General features: G+C 44.0%; 1 protein-coding gene across 6 annotated transcripts in view; it reads right to left on the reverse strand.

Annotated features, from left to right (window-relative positions):
* Positions 1–20,631, reverse strand: part of AMBRA1 (autophagy/beclin-1 regulator 1) — a 158,778-nt gene that overhangs the window by 16,639 nt on the left and 121,508 nt on the right. For all 6 annotated transcript variants that reach the window (XM_014543353.1, XM_005870778.2, XM_014543352.1 and 3 more), the window contains 3 exons: positions 16,335–16,523; positions 15,346–15,500; positions 1,628–1,767 (listed from right to left, as the gene is read on the reverse strand). In XM_014543353.1, the coding sequence (XP_014398839.1) occupies positions 1,628–1,767; positions 15,346–15,500; positions 16,335–16,523 (484 nt within the window). The remainder of the gene's footprint in view (positions 1–1,627; positions 1,768–15,345; positions 15,501–16,334; positions 16,524–20,631) is intronic.

Genomic DNA, 20,631 nt, shown 5'->3' on the forward strand with positions numbered 1-20,631 from the left:
CTCAACCACTGAGCCATGCTGGCTGGGCAGCAGCTCTCCTTCAGAGGGGCCCTGAAAATTCCAAATGGAATGAGCTGCCCTTAGAACCAAGTTTTCTTTCTTCTGGACCAACAATCTAGCTCAATTAAGGGCTCAATCACCAGGCTATAAGAACTGACCCAAATACAGACCCTGGAAAAATCATCAAGGGCCCTAGCAAAAGACATCATGGACACTCCCAGAGACCCTAGCAGACAGTCCCATGTGCTCTGCGATCTGTAGAACACTTATGGAGACTCTATACTTAGTGAAGGGCAGCATTAGGACGGCCTGGAGCAGGAGTGGCATTTAGTCAGCTGGAACCTGCAGCGGCCCACACCGCAGTCAGCTTGATCTGCACTGAAGCACAGAGCTTCACACTCCACACCTGGATGGGTATGAAAATTGATGACAGACCTGGCTGACTCCCAGGGTCCTGCTTAAATAGACCTCTCTCCTCCAAACAGCCAGAGGAAGGGGAAGGAGTACCATCAGGACTGAACACAGAAATGCTTTGGTTGGTGTCCCCTCCTACCCCCCATTTTAAGACCAGATAATAATCATTTCGATTTTTGTTGTTAATCCTCACCCGAGGATATTTTTTCCATTGATTTTTAGAGAGAGTGGAAGGGAGGGAGGGAGGAGGGGGTAGGACAGAGAGAGAGAGAAACATCAATGTGAGAGAGACATATTGATTGGTTGCCTCCCACATGTGCCCCGACCCGTACCAGGGATGGAACCTGCAACCCAGGAACATGCTCTCGACCAGGAATCAAACCTGAGACCCTTCAGTGTGTGGGATGATGCTCCAACCACTGAGAACACAGGCCAGGGCCATTTCAATTTTTAAATGGCACTTTTCAATCTGCCTTTTCTATTATGAGCCAGAGCCTCCAGCAGAAAGAAAACAGGCAGGACACAGACAGAGCCAGGTGGTTAGAGATCAGTGGCTTGACAAATTAGGGCTTTAGCCCTAGCCGGTTTGGCTCAGTGGAAAGAGCGTCAGCATGTGGACTGAAGGGTCTCAGGTTCAATCTCCAGTGTGGGGGTGTGGGAGGTAGTCAATCAGTGATTCTCTTTTATCACTGATGTTTCTCTTTCTCTCTCCTTCTCTCTTCCTCTCTAAAATCAATAAAAATATATTAAAAATTAGGGCTTTAACAACACCTTATTCCCAACTTTATTTCTTAAGTTCATTTCTAAGGCATTTTACACATACCTAAGATTACCTATTGACTATTTCAAAAAGGTTTTAGAAAAGAATATTTGATATCTATGCTTTTGACCGCAGAGAAACTTTTATTATCACTAGAGAACTGGAGAACAAGGGAAAACAAACAAAACATACTGCTTTAGATTTAAGAGACAAAATAACTAAACCAGTCTTTTGAAGATTTCTGAAATGGAGAGCTAACCCTACCATCTGTTGAGTGAAAAGGACCTTTTAAGGAGTGACAATGAGAACGAGGTAGGCTCTAGCAGAATTTAGACTTCTCCTCTAAAAGACCCCTCCCCTCACCAGCTAGATCCATAGGTGAATGCTGATTATTCCAGCCCCCAGCCCAGATGACCCCTCCACATCCACCCCACCAGCCCCTGAACCACTCACTCTGGTCGGCAGATCACCAGGTCTCCCTTGTTGGTACCATAGGCCAGGCCGAGCCCAGGCTCAGGCAGCCAGCGGGCAGAGTTGATGCTGACATGTCTCCGCTGGTCAGCAGGCATGGGATAAAGGACGTTGAAAACTCTCTGGGCGGGGGGGAGAGAAAGAGGGGAGAAAAGAGAATGAGAGGAGAAACAATTTGTTATCAAGAATAACAAAATACAGGGAGAAACAAAGTCCCTTCTATGGCCTGAAGCAAGCTAAGTACAGGGAGGAAAGGAGATGGTTAGGCTGGGAATGGGTGACTCCTACCACAAATTTGAGAACTTGGGGTAGCAGAGGGGAGGAGAGGGCTAGGACTCTTTCAAGAAATAACAGGGGCAAGCGTGGGCTTTTCTGCATGAAGCTTAGTGTGCTTTCCTTACAGCCATGTAGCACCGCTCACATCACTGCTTTAAGGCAACTCCCTGGAAAGCCCCATTCAGAGCTCAGCTCACCTGGAAGCACAGCCCCCAACTGTCCTCTGACCAGATAAACCAGCGAGAGTCAAGCTCAACTGGTGGTCCTGTCACCATGGAAATCACAGTCTCGCACAGCAATGGGGAACTGAAGGGACTGGGGAGGGAGGATAACATTGGAGAATACTCTTTTTTTTTTTTAAGAATGCAGTTTCTTTTTTCTCTTTTTTAAAAATGCATTTTTATTTCAGAGAGGAAGGGAGAGGGAGAGATAGAAATATCAATGTTGAGAGAGAATCACTGATTGGCTAACTCCTGTATGCCCCCTACTGGGGATCGAGCCTGCAACCCAGGCATGTGCCCTTGACTGGAATCGAACCTGGGACCCTTTAGTCCGCAGTCCGACGCTCTATCCACTGAGCAAAACTGGGTAGGGCGAGAACACTATGAATTCATCTAAATAAAAACAATGTTTAAAGGTGCAATAAGGTGTAGAAAGTAGGGCAGAGGGGAATCTTGAACACACAGTTACATGATTTCTTTCTACCTTATGCAAATCACCATTAAACAGTTTATTTCCATTCCTCAAAGAAAGAGCGTCTCCTTTCAACAGCCTGCATCTTTCCAAAGCTACTGTTTTCCCAGGGGCAGCTCAGCTATGGCCAGGGTTTGAGCTGAAGGTGAAAGAAAGCCTCCAGTCTCTTTGTTCACTGGTCTACACGGTGTTAGATAGGGTAGGGCCATGGAAGACGAAGGACGTCGATTTCAGAATTTGAAAGACCTGGGTTTGAGTCCTGATGTCACTGCACCACAACTTTTCCAGATCTCAGTTTAAAAAGAGCACCAACATTCAAATAATTGGAGAGATTGGAAAAAAAAAAAAAAAAAGATGTACAGAAAATGCCTGGCATGATGCAATCTTATAAATGGTAAGTGTTGTTATTATTACCAAGGACCTGCATCTGGGACTTCAAGAAAAGGTTGTCAGGGCTTTTGAAAAGGACACGAAGTAGAGAATCCGCAACTGGAATTTTAGTCAATATGGTGTTTCTCCCTTTAAGCCTCCTCAGGTTTTAATCAATAAATAGGAATGAACTTCATCTGCCTTTGAGACCAGATGAAGAGTGTGAGTTAGAAAGTAATATTCAAAAGTGAATTCAGGGTGATACAATGTTTATTTTTCTGATTAGCCTGATAGGAGATTTAAAAAAGGAAAAAGAAGTAAAAATTGAGTAGGGGCCCACTGCATGTACGCATGTACACAAATCGAGTCATAAGAAGTCCTGGATTTGGTACTGCTCGACCATGCGCCTTGGGTATTTATTCGAAAGGCCTTCCCCAGGACAGGCTCTAGAATAGCATGTGTTCTCAGCATACCGACACACAGAGAACCCTGCTATGAAAGATTTCCCGGTGCTGTGGTGCTGAACAAACGTGCCCGGGCACACTGCCAGAATGGCCCTGCAATGTCCTGAGGGTGAACCGGTGTCTGTCGGAGATGAACTGGCTCTGGTTTGAGGCACGAGACTGCCCCACAGCTGCTGCATGAAGAACCTCCTATGCCCTGCCTAACTCAACTCCAAATGTCAGAATTGGCCAGGGTTCCTTAAATCTCTAGTCTAACTGAGGAACCTTCTAAAAAAAGAGCCCAGTGTTGTATATGAATCTCTAAACTAGTCCTCTAGAACATGGTTGCTCGGCCTTGAGATAATCTCTTCCTTGCACATGTACATCTGGCAGGAGCTCTGAAGAAATTCATGTCCTCTTCCCTCCACCAGCTTCACTGCTGACTATCCATGGAGATGGCAATACCAGTCTTTTCCCTTTGCTCCTAATCAATCCTTTTCCTTCAAATCAGGGGATGGAGCGTGGCGCCTTCATCCTTTCCCACAGAGGTTTTCGCATTCCCAGAAAAGAAGCGATGGCTTCAGTCCTTCCTAGAGGTCATAGGTTAAATATGATTTGGTATTCACACTTAAAGGAAAGCAGTTGTGATAAGACAATTGTGGCTGAAATCAATCTGTTGATTTTTTCTTTTCCCAAAGGTCAGATGGTGTGAGTGGGGGTACACCCAGAGTAGAGGAGGAATGAGCATTAATTTCAGTGCATTAGATGAGGGGAGCCTTGGTATACAGGGGCCTTACAACAGTCTCTCTCCTAAAATCATGATTTATAATTGCAGGGAATGGGGCAGAAGGGCCAGAGAAAGTACTCTTGCAAGAAGGGGGTAATAAGGTCAGTAAATCAGATGCTTAAAGGTTGTGCTACGTTTTTTGACGGGTGTCTCAAATAAAAAATATAAGTGTACTCTTTTCTTTTTTAAATATATTTTTATTGATATCAGAGAGGAAGGGAGAGGGAGAGAGAGAAAGAAATATCGATGAGAATCACTGATTGGCTGCCTCCTGCACGTCCCCCACTAGGGGTTGAGCCTGCAATCCAGGCATATGCCCGACTGGGAATCGAACTGTGACCTCCTGGTTCATAGGTTGATGCTCAACCAAGGAGTCACGCTGGCAGGGCTAAGTGAACTCTTTTCTAGAAATGTTCCAGATCAGGAAAGAAGCAAACAAGTCTCTCACATATCACAAATTTACCTTTTATAGTTATTGCTGAGAGGGATTCACAAGCAAACTATCAACTTACTTCTAAATACAGGAACTTGCTTTGGGGACAAACCCTCAAGAGGCTATGACAAATGACCCACCTTAGGTGAGACAAGATGAGAGAAATTGGAGAGAAGTAATTAACAGTTGAGGCTCCAGACCCCATTGCACAGACATTCACAACCTCCATGGCTCTAGGAGTCATGGGCACCGATTTGTCCTCTGGCTATGGCAGTCCTCCCCCCTCCCCCCTCCCCGCTCCCGACCCTCACCCCTCAGTCCTTAAACAATGTTGAAAAGTCAGCTCCCAAGGGCCCACCTCCTTCAATCTGGGTATCAGACTAAATCCTGCTTTGTGGCAGGAAGCCAGAAACGCCACATGAAGATCAGCAGCCTCCAGGACTCCTGATAAGCACATGCTTGCTTATCACGCTCTAATGTGGGGATGGGATGATGCAAACAGTAATGGGCGGGAGGTGGGGAGAGGGAATGAGAGTGAAGGATGAGCAGGGATCACAAGTCCCGGGAGGTCATCTGGTGCAGTACTTATTTCATACGTGCCTGACACTAAAGGACTAAAGGAATGAGATCTGGCCCATCCTGAAAACCACTCAGAGACGTAGTTTACACTCGTTTCTCTGGCCAGAGCTTCACAGTAAGGGAAATACTCCTCACTAGTCAGCCCGAGGGACAGGAGAACATCTGGGCAACAAGTTCCCCAACCCTGACAGATGATTAGACAGTGCTAGCTACTCTCTAGCCATTTATGGTTTTGGCCACCGGTCTTTCCAATCAGGGACTGGGTATTCTGTGAGTCACCTTTCAAATTTCAATGGGGACTGACTCTGGCTGTTTGTCAGCACAGACAAGAAGGAAGATCTGAGATAGTGTAAAGAACAGCTCTGGACTTCACTTAAAGGCAACCCAGATATACCAAGTAAAGGTTTCCTTAACACTGGTCAGGTGCCCTGAAGCTCCGTATGGGGATGTTAAGGATAAATCTGGTGGCCTGTCAAAAATCCCCTTTTCTCTCTGACAAAAGTGAAACCCCATAAAGTTAGACTACCAAATTCCATTACACTGGAGGAGGAGTATCAGGACCTGGGGGCCTTTTGTGGGTCTGGATACAGAACCCAGATGCTGATCGCTGGCAGAGTCCAGGGTTCACCTGTCTCAGCTGCAGCTGTTCCCTGGTGTATGACAAATGCTGACAAAGCTCCCCTCCCCAAGCAGGCTATACTCATTTCTGTCTAACATCTAGGAAGCACATTTGGATCAATAGGTTAGAAAGAACCAATTTTTTAGAGTCAATGCCATCAGCACGGCAACAGAGAATGAGTCAGGTTGCCAAGATCGGTATGGTTCTATGGGTGTGACAGAAGATAATTCTTCCACTTCTGGGGTCCAAGACAAGCTCATATACTACTGCCCCTCCATACCCTCAAACTCATAGTTCCCAGATCAAAACTAAAGTGGTCTTGTTTCTTGTTCAAAGATACAGGAAAAGAATGAGAGGCAGTCAGAGGAGCTCAGTGGGAAACCTTCCTCTCCATCCTTTTAAAATTTAGAGGAAAAATGTATTGCTGCCCTTGCCAAGATACTTTATCTTCTACCGCGTGTCAATAAAGCTCAGACCATTAGTCCAAGCAGCAACTGCACTGCTCAGACCAGCCCAGATAAGAAGCTAAAAGAAAAGACTTTGTGGTTATGTTGTTTACATTTGGGGATCGCATCATCTGTAAAGCTGGAACCTCACCATGTGGCAAGAGTTTGAGTGTAGTCAGCAGACCTCCCTTGTTTTAACTAAGACCACGGAGCTGGCTGGAAGGAGGGGACAATGGGAAATGGGCTGGAAGGGCCCTGGGAGAAAGCGTGAGCCACGGGGGCTTAGAGAAAGAGAAGGACTGTGTGGGAGAGAAATGCTTTCTGGGCAGTGATGGGAATCAAGGGAAGCTTTAAGCTTCTAGAGGGGTTACCAGAGGAGAATGAACTCTGTGAAGTGGGGAAAATCAATGGAAAGCAGGTGCTAAGAGACAGTTGGCCTTTCCTTTGGAAATGAATGGCTTCACATCTTGTCACAGGCTGAGAAATGCACACACCCCAGTGTAGCCCGGGGGACGGATGCTATGGTCACTTTTCCTTCCTTTCGAGTTCTTGATTTGCTTAGATTCATGAATTATTGGAGTTTCTCCATCCTCTAGGACAGTGGTTCTCAACCTTGGCTGCACATTAGAATCACCTGGGAATCTTTTTAAAATTCTGATTTCTGGGCCTCATCCTCCGGAAATTCTGTTTCTTTGTTATGGGGTGGGGCCACAACATTAGTAACAAAGAAACAGAATTTCCGGAGGATGAAGCCCAGAAAATCAGGATTTAAAAAGATTCCCAGGTGATTCTAATGTGCAGCCAAGGTTGAGAACCACTGCACTAGGAAAATCTGATTGTTTTCCAGAAACTCGTATTTCTTTTCCTGGCTCCAAGCCTTCTTTATAGTCTACACTGGAGTTTAGAACTCACTGAATGTTGATTTTATAGTGGTTATTTTAAAACGAGAATCAGAATACTAAGTCACCTAATTCTCTCCTTTGTTCAGCTGAAGCAGGAATAAATCGGCCTGATGACCCTTGTGCAAACTAAAGCACTTCTTGGAGTCTGTGGCCCTCTGCTGCTATTAACAATGTGCTGTCATTTCAAGCCAACCTCCTATGAGCTGTTGAGACCTGTAAACTTTGTCTTATTCATTTGTTTCTCTCAAGGAGATCCAAAGGACAGAGGACAAGAATTTTCTTTTTCAATCAGCTTGATGGCCAAAAGCCACCCTTGGGCATCAGGATCAAACCACAGAGATTACTTCAGTTGAGGAACCTACTTCTGTGCTAAAGAAATACGGAGGCCCTTGCTGCTCCCGGAACTCCTAGGAATGAAAATAATTACTTCTTCCTGTTCCCACATCTCCGAGCACAGGACAAGTTCTTGAACTTCCTCGGCTTTCAAATCTCAAAGGTAAAGGCCAAATGAGTAGCCATTCTAGATATTCACCTTAGATAAGAGTCTTTAGATATATTTCAACATTCAATATATTTTGGAACAATTACAGGGCAAGATATACATTAAAATACTTTCAGGTAGGTTCTCCTACCAATTCTTGAAAAAATAAAAAATGTTTTGCCTTTCACTTTTGAACCAATCTACTGAGAACCTCTTACTGCATTTCACTTGGACTAGAACCGAGAAACTCACTGGTATTGGGCAGAATTGTGGAAATGAGAAAGCACATCCTATTTTCATAAGGATTTCTCATTAATACTTCTGTTCAGTCACTGTTTTCTGAGTCACATGCTAGGCCAGGGGTGGGCAAACTTTTTGACTTGAGGGCCACAATGGGTTCTTAAACTGGACCGGAGGGCCGGAACAAAAGCATGAATGGAGTGTTTGTGTGAACTAATATAAATTCAAAGTAAACATCATTACATAAAAGGGTACGGTCTTTTTTTTTTTTTAGTTTTATTCATTTCAAACGGGCCGGATCCGGCCTGCGGGCCGTAGTTTGCCCACGGCTGTGCTAGGCACACTGATGGTGGTAGTGAGTAGTGATGTATGCTCATGTATGCGCAAGAAATACATGGCACACAGATTTCAAAGTGACATGCGTTCCTGGGACAAACGAGAGTGCCTCCTGTGTTCGGTGCACAGTGAAGGCTGGGAACACAGCAGTGAAACCATTGAGGAAGCCAGTCCCCTAACATGCATGCGCCCGAGGAGCAGGAGCAGGTCCGTTCTGTTCACTGCATTCCCAGACCTGCCAAAGTACTTGGCATATGGCAGGGTTCACTAAAACTCTGTTGAGTGAATAGAATAAAATGCAGTGTAGACTGAATTCTACTAAGAGACCATGGAGGAAAGACATCGTTGGGAGTTGGAGGAATCTGTCATGGAAAAATTTGACTAAGCTAATGACTTTGGTTGCAGCTCTAATGTTATTTTAAAATTTTCATCTTGCCCCCTTCCTTCTCTGACAAAATGCATCAGAGACATCCCTGACGTATCCCATACTCCCCCCTTTCCCACAATGTGCTAAAGAAAGGAACTTTTTGAGGATAGATGCTTTGTACCACATCTCAGAAGTCAACTTTAAGATAATTGCAGCGGAAGCAGCTTTTAATAAACTGACAGGCAGCTTTAAGAAAATTAATGAGGACAAAATCTTAGGAAGGAGTAAATCACTTGTGACAACAAAGCTGTCTCTTTTATCCTAATCTCCCCTTGAAGAAATAGTACCCTTCCAGGATATAAAAATAAAATTTATCTTCATTTTGGGTTTTTGCCACTCCGAGGCCAGTCAAGATTATGAGGCTTGGTTCCCTTAGATTTCTTGAGAATACTCCAGATTGAATTAGAGTTCTAGAGCTCTTTTGAAAATCAAATATTTACAATCTCGGGAAGTATAGAAGATTGGATTACATCAAGGGCTAAATTCAGGGCAAAGAGGGAACCATATTAAAGAATGGAGCTAGGACAGGCTAAGAGCTGACACATGTTAGTCACATAAATGCTGATCACTGCTGACAGCACTGGACATCCATCCAGACCCAGAATCTAAGCTATAATACAGTTCTGACTAATCTGAGCATTTTGGATATCAAGCCTTTTTTTGTGGTTCATTTTGATGAACATTTAATAATAACAGTCATCACTAGGCTCTGTGAAGATGGCTGAGATATGGTATAAAAGAAAGAAAGCCAACTAATGTTTCTTAGGTAGCAGAGACACAGTCTCAGGTTTACTTCTTGTGGTGACACTACTAGTAAGATGCCCTTTAATAGGTATCATAGTGACATCTCCCATCCAAGGATAACAGTGAGTTGAACATTAGAAAAAAGAACTCAAGAAATACTCCTTCAGATGGGGAAGGGCATGGGAGAAAGATAAAGATATTGCTTTTTCTTACTTTTTGGCCAAAGCACCTCTGTATTCTAAAACACACATGCAAACAGGCATGAGCTTGAAGTAAGAGCCCGAGTAAAGTCAAGTGTGGGCAGGTAAGAATTTTAATAAGAATTGGAAAGAGGTCTCACAGCATTAGTCCTTAAGGAACCATCACATTAGGATGCTAGCATGATCCTAAATGCCTGGAGTCCTTATGGCAGGAGGTCCTCATAAATCTCTCAACCTCCTGGAAATATCTGAAAGATCTGGTTAATAGAAGCCATAGAAGTAAACTAGATGAAGTTCCAGAGACAGGGTGAGCACAAAAAGGAAAAGGACAAAGCTAAATCGACAAGCAAGGTCTAACTAGAATACCCATGCAGTTTGTTCTCTGCAGTTATTTGGAGCAATTGGTAAAACAAAGATGGCTGAACTCCACCCCCAGAGCTTCTGATTAAGCAGGTCTCAGGTGGGGCAGAGACTCTGCGTTTCTATCAAGCCCCCAGGTGATGCTTTTGTAGTCCCAGAGGAACACACACTGAGGACTACAGCCCAGCTAGACGTGAGTAGGTTGTAGGTGTGTAAAAAATGGTAACAAAGCTGCTTTTTCTCCCTGCTGCCTAGGGCCTGTTGAGGAAGAGAGGGATGCGTATCTCCAGAGCTAAAGCTCTCCAGAGAGATGGCATATGAAACAGTCCACTACTGCAGAGCAGAACTCTTAGGGTCAAGAAGTGGGGGGAAAGGGAGTGAACAGGAAGAGAGAGAAGAGAAAAAAAATAGGGGAGAGCCTGGCTGGTGTTGCTCAGTGGTTGAGTGTCGACTCATGCACCACGAGGTCACTGGTTCCATTCCTGGTCAGGGCACATGCCTAGGTTTCGGGCTCCGTCCCCAAAGTGGGGGGGAAAAAGGAGGGGGAGGACGTGTAGGAGGAAGCCGATCAATGTTTCTCTCTCCCTCCTTTCCCCTCTTTCTAAAAATCAATAAACACTTTTTTTTTTCTTAAATAGGGGTAGGGGAAGGAAGAAAGAGTGGATGAGGGAAAGGCCTTCTAACATCCACTCCAAATTAACGATCTATGTAGGTAAGTCGACCAACACTTGAATACAATTTTACCGCATAGCCACAAAGAAAAAGCTTTAAGCCAAATTAACCTCTCAGTGTTTGAGGCTCTGCCTTCAAGAGCACAATGCTATTTCAAAGAGAAAGTAGAGCTAAGAAAGTAGAGTCCTAGAGCTTCTACTCCCACTCAAGTCAAAGGAAGTGTCCTGTTTATCACTCTGTCAATAAGATGACCAGAGAGAAAAAGCACCAGTGAGATCCAAGCAACCTAGTGCCTCTTGGATCTACAGGGATTATGTAACCAGGGTGCTTTTCGGTTCTTATTAAACCACTTATATATGCCTACAGCCCCCACCTGTGAGAGGAATACTCTATGCACTTGGGGAAAGAGTACATAACACCTGTTAAAACCTGTGCTGAAAGCACTAATCCTTATTCTTGTGTTTTTTTGTTTTGTTTTTTAATCCTCACCCAAGAATGTTTTTTTCCATTGATTTTTAGAAAGAGTGGAAGAGAGAGGGAAAGACAGAGAGAAATATGGATGTGAGAGAAACACATCGATTGGCTGTCTCCTGCATGCGCCCCATCCAGGGCCCCAGGGCCTGGGCTGGGGAGGAGTCTGTAACCGAGTTACATGCCCTTGTTGGGAATCGAATGTGGGACCCTTTGGTCCACAGCCAGATGCTCTATCCATTGAGTCAAACCAGCTAGAACTATTCTTGTTTTCTAGCTCAAAAGGATCCAGCATCTCCCCCACCCCCACGCCTAGGTGCTGACTCTGCCTCCATTCCAGGGTAAAATAGCACTTAATACTGATAGAAACTGGAAGAACAGTTTGGTATATGACTATTTCTGGTTTCGTCACTAATTTTTTTTATTATGTTTTCACTTGGTTACAATCAAAGTTATTATAATGTGCAAGTTGCCAGTATTTCAGAAAATTAATTGCAGTTTTCTGTTACTATATTGTGCCTTGTTCCAATTAGAAAATGAAAGCAGAGAGGGAACACAAGCAGTTTATAGTGTTTTGAGAATTTAGCAAAACTTTAGCTCAGCAATTCCTAAATATGCCTAACTAAAAAACAAAACAGAAATGAACAAAAAGCCCTCCCTGGCTCAACTGTGAGTCAAACAGAAAGTAAGACCCTGCCTATCTGGTCTGCAGGAGCTTCGAATGGACAGAGGGGTGGGGGGAGAAAAGTATGTGCCTCGCCTTATTCTTCCTGACTTTCCAATCATACTAAAATTGGGAAGACTAACTTCAGTAAGCAGAGAAGGGAAATAGCAATAGACACGAGAGCCTAGAAACAGGATAAAAATTAAAATGACTCAACAGGGGAAGAAAAGAATCCAGCACAGAGATATTCAAGGCCGAACTCTGGAAAGCAACAACAGCTGAGAAAAGATGGGAGGTGAAGCACGGACAGCCAAAAAGCTATGAGTTTGGTAGGAAATGGGACATAAGTGCCACGGTGCCTGCAACAAAATTAGCCAAAGGTGGTATCAAAGCACCACACACAAAACTGCAAGAAGTAAACCTGAGACTGTGTCTCTGCCTTGAAGAGGCTGAGGGCAGAAACCTAAAATGAAGACAGTAGTCATTAAGAACAGCAGTTCTCAAACTCAAGTGCATTATCAGGATCATCTGGAAAGCTTGTTTTACAAATACAAATTCCTGGGTCCCTCCCGCCCCATTCCTACTGATTTTAAGTCTGAAGTGGTGCCTGTGCTTTAACAAGGACTTCACGTATTCTAATGAAGGTGGTCCAAGTAGCACAGTTTACAAAAGCACTGACCCAGGAGTCTGAAGAACTGCTTAGAATAAATGTGCCAAGACTAATAGTGACTAGCAATTCATTTTCAGAAGAGGTTTCACTTGGGATTGTGTAACAGATCATCTCTTGTGGGAGACATGTCACTTAGTGGGGATTACAATAAATCAGTGCTCTGGAGGACCTTCTCTCGGGAATGTCTGTGGCCCAATAAGCTCACCTCTCTGAACATATTACCACAGTGAATTCCAAGAGGCGACACCAAAGAGGAGAATTCTGGGTAGAGAAGCTCTAAGACAAGCCCATTACCCACAAAAGCATTCCTTCAAGGACAGAGCTAGACATTACAGATGGAGACACCCACCTATACTTACCTGTGCAAAGAGGGAGATGCTCTACTGTCCCATTAAACCCTTGCTCCCTGTTCTCAGACAAAACTGCACTTCTTGCCTTAAATGGTGGTACAGCACAGCTATCCCAAAAAGCTGGTGTCTTCCCTTCCACCAGTGAACGAATTCAGGGACATTTGCTGAGTGCTTTGGTGCCTTTGGACGTTAAGGGGCAACCAAGACCTGGAAAACCAGAAACCTTTCTGTAGCATGGGGCTTTCACAGTCAGACTGGTGGACAGGTGACTAAAACCTTGTAGGGAAGCCTGGATCCTGTCTCTTGAGTGAGAGGAACACATCCCAAATGGGAGCTTTCTAGTTACTTCAGCGCCCTCTCCTAAGCAGCAGATGGTGCCTATTGAGAATCAAGAAAGCCTCGCTGGGAGGCCTGAAAAATAGCTCTTGTCACGAGGCGCGCAGCAGCTGGCTAGTTTCCTTGAGCCCCTTAGCAGGACAGCAGTGAATTACCGCATCTCCTCAGCAGACTTCTCCAACTGCACTCCCTGAGCTGCCAGCTCCATATGTGACATCTTGGCTCCCACCCTGTAACTGTTTGCCCTTAGCCAGGAGTTGGGCAGGAGCCCTGGCTTCCGGAAGAGACTGGAGATGTCCATTAGTGTTGACGAAATCAGATCCTGTCTCTTGATGATTATAAACAATTATTCCCTAATTAGGCAGGGTTAGAAGAACAGCTGTTGGGACCAGGATTCTAGGTGGTAAAAAGCAGACACCAGGTACTTTGACCATCCAAATGTATAAGATAAGCAAAATAAGAACATTTAAACTAAAATTCAACTCCATCCTCAAATATCTAGATAAGAAAATAAACTTGATGAAGTCCTCTCCTGATCACTCCATGTCAAATATTTCTGTTTATATGGAATCCAAGAATCAGAACTCTCCTGTCATTATGATGCCAAGAGTAGAGAGGATACTATTCTTGAGACTCTCTTTCATTCCTTGTTCCTCCTAAATGTCAGGTTCCCTATTAGGTACGCAGATTACGTAAAGATAAAACAGACAAGTTGTCCTCAAGGAGTACACAGCCCGAGAGTAGAGTAACACGGAAACAAATACCTGCAATGTGGTATGAGGAGTGTTACCATGAGTGTGTCTACTAGGTATGGTGGTGGCACAAGGAGTGATCAATTCTGTTTAGGAAGGTTCCACAGAAGGGGAAGAGCTTGTGGGCGGTTGGATTTGAGGGAAAAGAGAGCATTCCAGGTAAAGGCACACTAGCAAGAAAGAGCCTTATTATACAGGTGCTTGGAAAAGGGCTCAACAGAAGGTCCCTATAGGACCCAGGAGGGAGAAGAGAGAGGATGGAGACCAGAATGGAGGCCACCGCACCATATAATGGATCTAATCTCTAGTTTTTTCTTTAAAACAAATGCTTCCCATTCCAGGCATTTATATGCATTGCACTAAATGAGGGGCCCTGGGGGATATGTCCCTATGGAGCTTATACTAAACCTAACTGGGTGGATTAAACATACACACCACACAAAACAACACATAAACACGTGCATAACAGAGCTTAAATAGCATTTAGAGAACTGTTCAAATGCTTGACTCCCCTTGACAAAACCCTGGTCAAATGAGCCACTATGGGATGTGGAAGCTCAGTCAGAAACTAGTCTAGTTGAGTCCAGAAGGCTTTTATGGCAATAAAAGGGATCCAACTCCGACAAGAAAGGGTCCTAAATAGGATCTTCCTCTGCTACTGAAATGGCAGGGCAGTTAAGAGTATAGCAGCTGCCCAAAGTCCTCATCATGATTACTATCCACAGCAAAGAACATTTCATAGGTGTATTTTTATAGCTTGATTTCTAAAAAAAAGAGTTTTACGTAGGCTAAATCTATCATTGGGATCTTTATGTATCTCCACTAAAGGTCTCATGTGGAGGTAAGGACGTACTCAGTTTGGTCTTTAACCAAAAATGCTTTCCGGCCTCTAGGGAACCCAGCTCATGAGCTAGGCCCGCAGTGATGGCGAACCTTTTGAGCTCGGCGTGTCGGCATTTTGAAAAACCCTAACTTAACTCTGGTGCCGTGTCACATATAGAAATTTTCTGATATTGGCAACCATAGTAAAACAAAGATTTATATTTTTGATATTTATTTTATATATTTAAATGCCATTTAACAAAGAAAAATCAACCCAAAAAATGAGTTCGCGTGTCACCTCTGATTTATATTTTTGATATTTATTTTTTTATATATAATGCCATTTAACAAAGAAAAATCAACCCAAAAAATGAGTTCGCGTGTCACCTCTGATACGCGTGTCATAGGTTCGCCATCACTGAGCTAGGGTGTGAGAAAGCTCCTGCCCTTTAATATTCCACAGCTTCCAAAGGTAAAGCCTGTTGGTCATGCACAGAGTGACTGTAGCCTTTCCTTATGCCTTAGGAGCATATTTGGTCCTGGCTCGGAGATCTCCCCGTTGTCCTTCATTCCCCTGCCAACCCTAGGAGAGCTGCCATACAGCAGAAGCACAAGCAATGACACTCACCCGCATGGAGGTCTCGCCACCATGGGCCTGTTGCAGCCTGAAGACCTGGGCCACCATGTGCTCCGTGGAGGGGTGCAGCAGGATCCTTCGTGAGGCCAAGCCCACCATTACGTACCGGCCCATTGGGGACAGGCTCACCGAAATGGCATTGGGACCTGAGGGCCAAGAGAAGAGAGAACCATTTCCCAGAGTTCTTGCTATTACAAAGAAATAATTTTTTCCTCTTAATCTTTTCTCTTTCTCTTCAGCCTCCATCTTCATTTGGTCATTGTGGGGTTAACACATAGGACTGTAGGAGGAGTATAATGCAAAGTACCAAGTACAGTGTCTGACATATAGAAAGTACTTAATAGATGTTAACCACTGTATGGAACCCATAACAGATTCACATTTTAAAAAATTGGTAACATACTGTAAATACTATTTTGAAATCTACTTTTTTCACTTCACACATTATGAACATTTTCCATAATTAAATATTCTGTAAGAACATTTTAAAGGCCGAATGGTATTCTGTCCTATCAATGCACATCACTTATTTAAGCAACTCTTCCCAATTTCACATTTTTTCTATGATAAATAATAGTACTGTGGATATCATTGCATATAAAGCTTTGTACAGTTTTCTTATTATTTCCTTAGCAGTGAAATTACTGGATCAAAGAGAAAATACATTTTGGGGGATTTTAATACACAATGCCAAAATGCCTTACAGTTTATGAGTGTGCCCACTTCCCAAGCCAAAGTCCTTCCCTTACTGCTGGCCATCACAATAGGAACAACATATCACTGATGCTATTGTGGTAGGGAGGCCTCTTATTCTGAGATTCTTTGGCAATGCTTCCAGGCGGGACTCCTGCAAAGCAATCTTCCTCTGGTCTGTGCCCCATGAAGACCATTACTCCCACCTCAACCATGCCTCCCCTAGGAATGCTCATTTCAAGGTACCAGCATCCCTCTGCCACTAGGTTGGGCTTCCTATCCCTTACCAAATCGCTTGGTGTAGAGCATTTCACCCAAGTTGTGGGGGGCCAGGGAGTACACTGCCAGGATGCCTTCATCGGGAAAGCCCCTTTGGCTGCTAGGGATGAAAGCTGCCAGGAGTTGGCCATCTGCAGAAATGTCACAGCTGGCATCATTGTAGATCTTGCAGTTCTGTACCAGCACATTCACGGAGGCTGCATCAAAGAAAGAAAAGAGGGTAAAAATGTCTGTAGTTGATGGGATGAAAATTCTGGGCCAAGCCCTGGCCGGTGTGGCTCAGTTGGTTGAGGTCGCTGGTCAGGACATATGCCTGGGTTGTGGACTCGATCCCCAGTAGGGGGCTTGCAGGAGGCAGCACATTTGTATTTCTTTCTCACACAGATCTTTCTCTCTCCCCCACCCTTATTCTCTAAAATCAATAAAAACATATTTTAAAAATATTTCTGGTCCAAGTAATTTGGGGGTCTTTGTAAGGGCCTGAACCCTCTCTATAAATGCTAAAGGCTGCTTAATCAAATTCAAATGTCATTAACAAGTAACACTAGAGACAGGAAAGAGATGTCTCCTCTATGACTTCATTTTTTTATTTTCCTCTACCACTGTAATATGAAACTTCAGATAGTTAACACAACCATAATCACCTGCTGAATCTTAGTTCACACTTAGGAAACATCATTTGAGAGATTAGATAAGGAAAAAGTTATTATAAATTGTTTCTGGAGAGCCACTCAGCAGCTGTTATAGTCCAAAAGATCAAAACCAGGATGAATGAAATGCAAACCCACTGACTCCAGGAAAAGGGTGATACAGGTAAACTTCCTTGGGGTGCGACTCCTATTCACACCTGCTTTGTGACCTTGAAGAAGGAAGTCATTTCATAAGTTTGTGTCTCACTTTATCACTTAAGAGAAGTGGAACATTTACAGACACCAACCTTCTGAACAGCCCCTTGCTAATACTAATACCTAATTCCACAGTGAGGATAAAGAGAAACAAAGCCAATATCCATGGGCAGCCCCAGTCTGCAGCTTTAGTGTGAGTTTGTGAGTGTGTGTGTGTGTGTGTGTGTGTGTGTGTGAAGAGGGTGTGTGTTGGAGGAATGTCTGCAGGTAGAGAGAATCTGCTCCCCACGAAGCAGACTATGCCTGTAGTTTTGGTTTTCATTTGAATCCTTCTCCAATTCCCCACCAGGAAGAAGTGGCTTACCCTTGAAGTGTGCCTGGAACCAGAGTGTCCACATCATGGCACAAGCAGAACAACACAACACATTCAAAGGGACCAAGCTGCTTTGGGCTTTGTCTCATTTAGGTCTATTTTATATACACATGCAGAGACACTTTACTCCTCTTATTCGAAGATTACTTGGATGTCTGCTGTCAGAGCATTATGGTTCAAGAAGAAAAAAAAAAAAAGAAAAAAAAAAGAAAGCCAAGCTTAGCTGCCCTCACCAGATTCCAGGTGATCTAGTCCAGTAAGCCAAAAGACATGACCTGGGAGGTCAAGGGCAAGTTTCACCACAAAATTACCTCAAGGAAAACAAAACAGAAATACTTTTCAGGGGCCTTAAAGCTTATGAAATCAGGGACTCAGATAAAGCTAAAACTCTATATTCATTCCCCCTTTCCTGTGTTACTAATGAAGCAAGAGATGACAGAGTAGATCAAAAAAGACATCTGAACACATTGATTAGGCTATTGTGCCAACTCTCTGGGGCTGATACCAACAGCACCATTACGCATAAAACTGAGGAGGGACCACAAGGATGGTTCTGTTTGCTAACTAATAAAATAATGACATCCAAATACTCACTGCCACCATTAGGGCTCTGTACTGCTCATCTTCCAACCCACCATCTGCTCTAGCCTGCATGGCTAGATTTATCTAGTTAGCACTGAGGCGGTCTGCTCCTTAGTCAGGGTCCCAAGCCTGTTGCCAAAAGGATGACAATCTCCTCCTCCTTCCCTGGATTGACACATGATTCCATTTGGGGACGCAGAACCAAAGAACAGTGGGAAACTTCACAAGTGTATCCGTCTCGGTTTTCTAACCTTGATGTTGGCACAGCTCTTAGAAAGATAAAAAACTGACAATTTACATCATAACCATAAAAAGCAGGACGAGAAGCAAAGTAAAGAAATCATAAATATTAAGTGGGACATGAAAATAAATAGGGAGAGATGGGATGCTGTGGACTTTGAGACAGCTTTGCAGTTACTATTTTATCCACATAAAAATGCATGGTGGGTATTTTATGAAAGTAGGCTTTTCTATTTGTGTGTTAACCGACAATTCAGTCAAACAGACAGAGCCTATGATGACCCTCAAAACGGACTACCAACATAAAAGGAGCATTAAATTGCTTACTCCCATATTAATTTCTACGAGGGGCCAAGAGTGGGGAGGAAAGTATAAGTAAGGTTTTCCTTCTTCTGGAAAGCTTGGCTTTAGGTCCATGAAAAACTGGGCATACAGACAAAAAGCAGTTTGTGAGCCTCAAATCCAAGCCACTTTGTGTTTGTACTATATTATGATGATTCCAAGTCAATGGCCATCTTGCAAATTCTGTCCCCTCCCCGCAACTCCATCCAATTTCACAACTGCTCCCCCTAACAGCAGTGAGCTTACAGACAGATTTGCAAATTAAAAATGAAAAGAGAATGCTGAAAACTAAAACAGAACTTCTCCAACAGCATGCTCTGTTTCAGAAACTGTGCAGGCTTTCACGTCTACCCTAATGAAGGGATGTGGAAGGCGCACAGCGATTTGGTAGCTTCATTTCAGTGAGCGCTGGGTGGTGTGTTTACAATTTCATTTTTATTTCAAAGCTCCAATTAGCAACTTACATTTGCTGCTTGCTGTCTATTAATTTCCACACGGGAATGGAAATGCTCAGTGACCATGGTGAGTGGTCAATGCTGCAGTTTACTGTGCAGCTTCTCAGGAGGCTGACATTTTGATGAGTTAATTCATATAAGGAGAAATTTCTCCAATGTGTTGCTAGTTTTCTTGGGCCATAGAAAGAAATGCACTAATGACAAGGATAACTCATCCTTTTTGGTCTCAATAATAACATAAGCAGGCAGAGAAAAAGGTGAAGTGAAATGTAGCCCAAGACACTGGCAATCACACAATTTTTGTTCCACTCGCTGACATGCCTTACCACAGTGGGTCTCAAGCGCCAGCCTGCCTCAGAATCATCTGGAAGCCTTATTAAAAACAATGTCAGGGTAAGGACAGAGAATTTGCATTTCTAACAATTTTCCAGGTGTCCCTGATGCTGCTGGTCTGGGGCCATACTTGAAAATTGCTACCTTACCAACAGTCCTTGATCCCTGAGCTGTAGCACCAGCAACCTGCCCGCACTTAAAGCAAAACACATGTGAGGAACAATGATGGGGCAGTCAGCTGTGAAGCAGAGAATGGAAATAAAGGCTAGAAAGAAAGGCTTTTTCAAATCAAAACTGCTTCAGAGCTTCAGGGGGGCAGCTCCAGGGGGAGAAAAAAACGATGCAAAAGACAGCAGGAAGCCACCATGTTCCAGATTCTGCAATGTAATCTTCTCCTAATTATGATTTTCAAGTGAAAATGCCCTAACAGGGAATGGGAGGGGTTAGAAGTGCTGATGGTGGAGGAGCAGATGGCTCTGCCTTCCTATCAGCTCCATAAATTATAAACAAACACCTTGTACAAAGATCGATTTGTAGCCTGTTGCTGGTTGGCCAGATGAGGCCATGGGAGTGATTAGCAGTTGCAGTACTTTTGCAAATGCATTAGATACTATCCAAAGGGGTTTAAACCAGCAGGAAAATTTCCTTTGGGCTATCTCTGAGCCCCTCCTATCTATATATATAAAAGCCTAAGCAACCGGCTGACCGGTAGCTATGATGCACACTTATCACCAAGGGGCAGATGCTCAACACAGGAGCGGAAAGCACAGGCATGGAAACATGGAACAGACTGATGAATCTCAGAGGGAAGAGGGGAGGGAAAGGGCATGAAGAGATTAACCAAAGATCTTATATGCATACTAGGGGTCCCTTGCCTTAGCCTGTGGGGATCAGGCCGAAACTGGCTCTCCTTCATCCCCTGAGGGATCCTGGATTGCGAGAGGGACCCCACTGGTGCATGAATCTGTGCACCGGGCCACTCGTTTCAGAATAAGACCTCCTGCACAGAGAGCGGCAGGTGACACTATAAGCATTCCCCAGTTACTCCATCTCTGTGCTATGATCTGCCCCATACCACTCAGGGTACCCTAATGACAAATGCTATTTACCCAGTAAGAGTTTCTCTTCAAAAGTG

The sequence above is a fragment of the Myotis brandtii genome, unplaced genomic scaffold (genome assembly GCF_000412655.1).
Source record: "Myotis brandtii unplaced genomic scaffold, ASM41265v1 scaffold324, whole genome shotgun sequence".
Taxonomy (NCBI): Eukaryota; Metazoa; Chordata; class Mammalia; order Chiroptera; family Vespertilionidae; genus Myotis; species Myotis brandtii.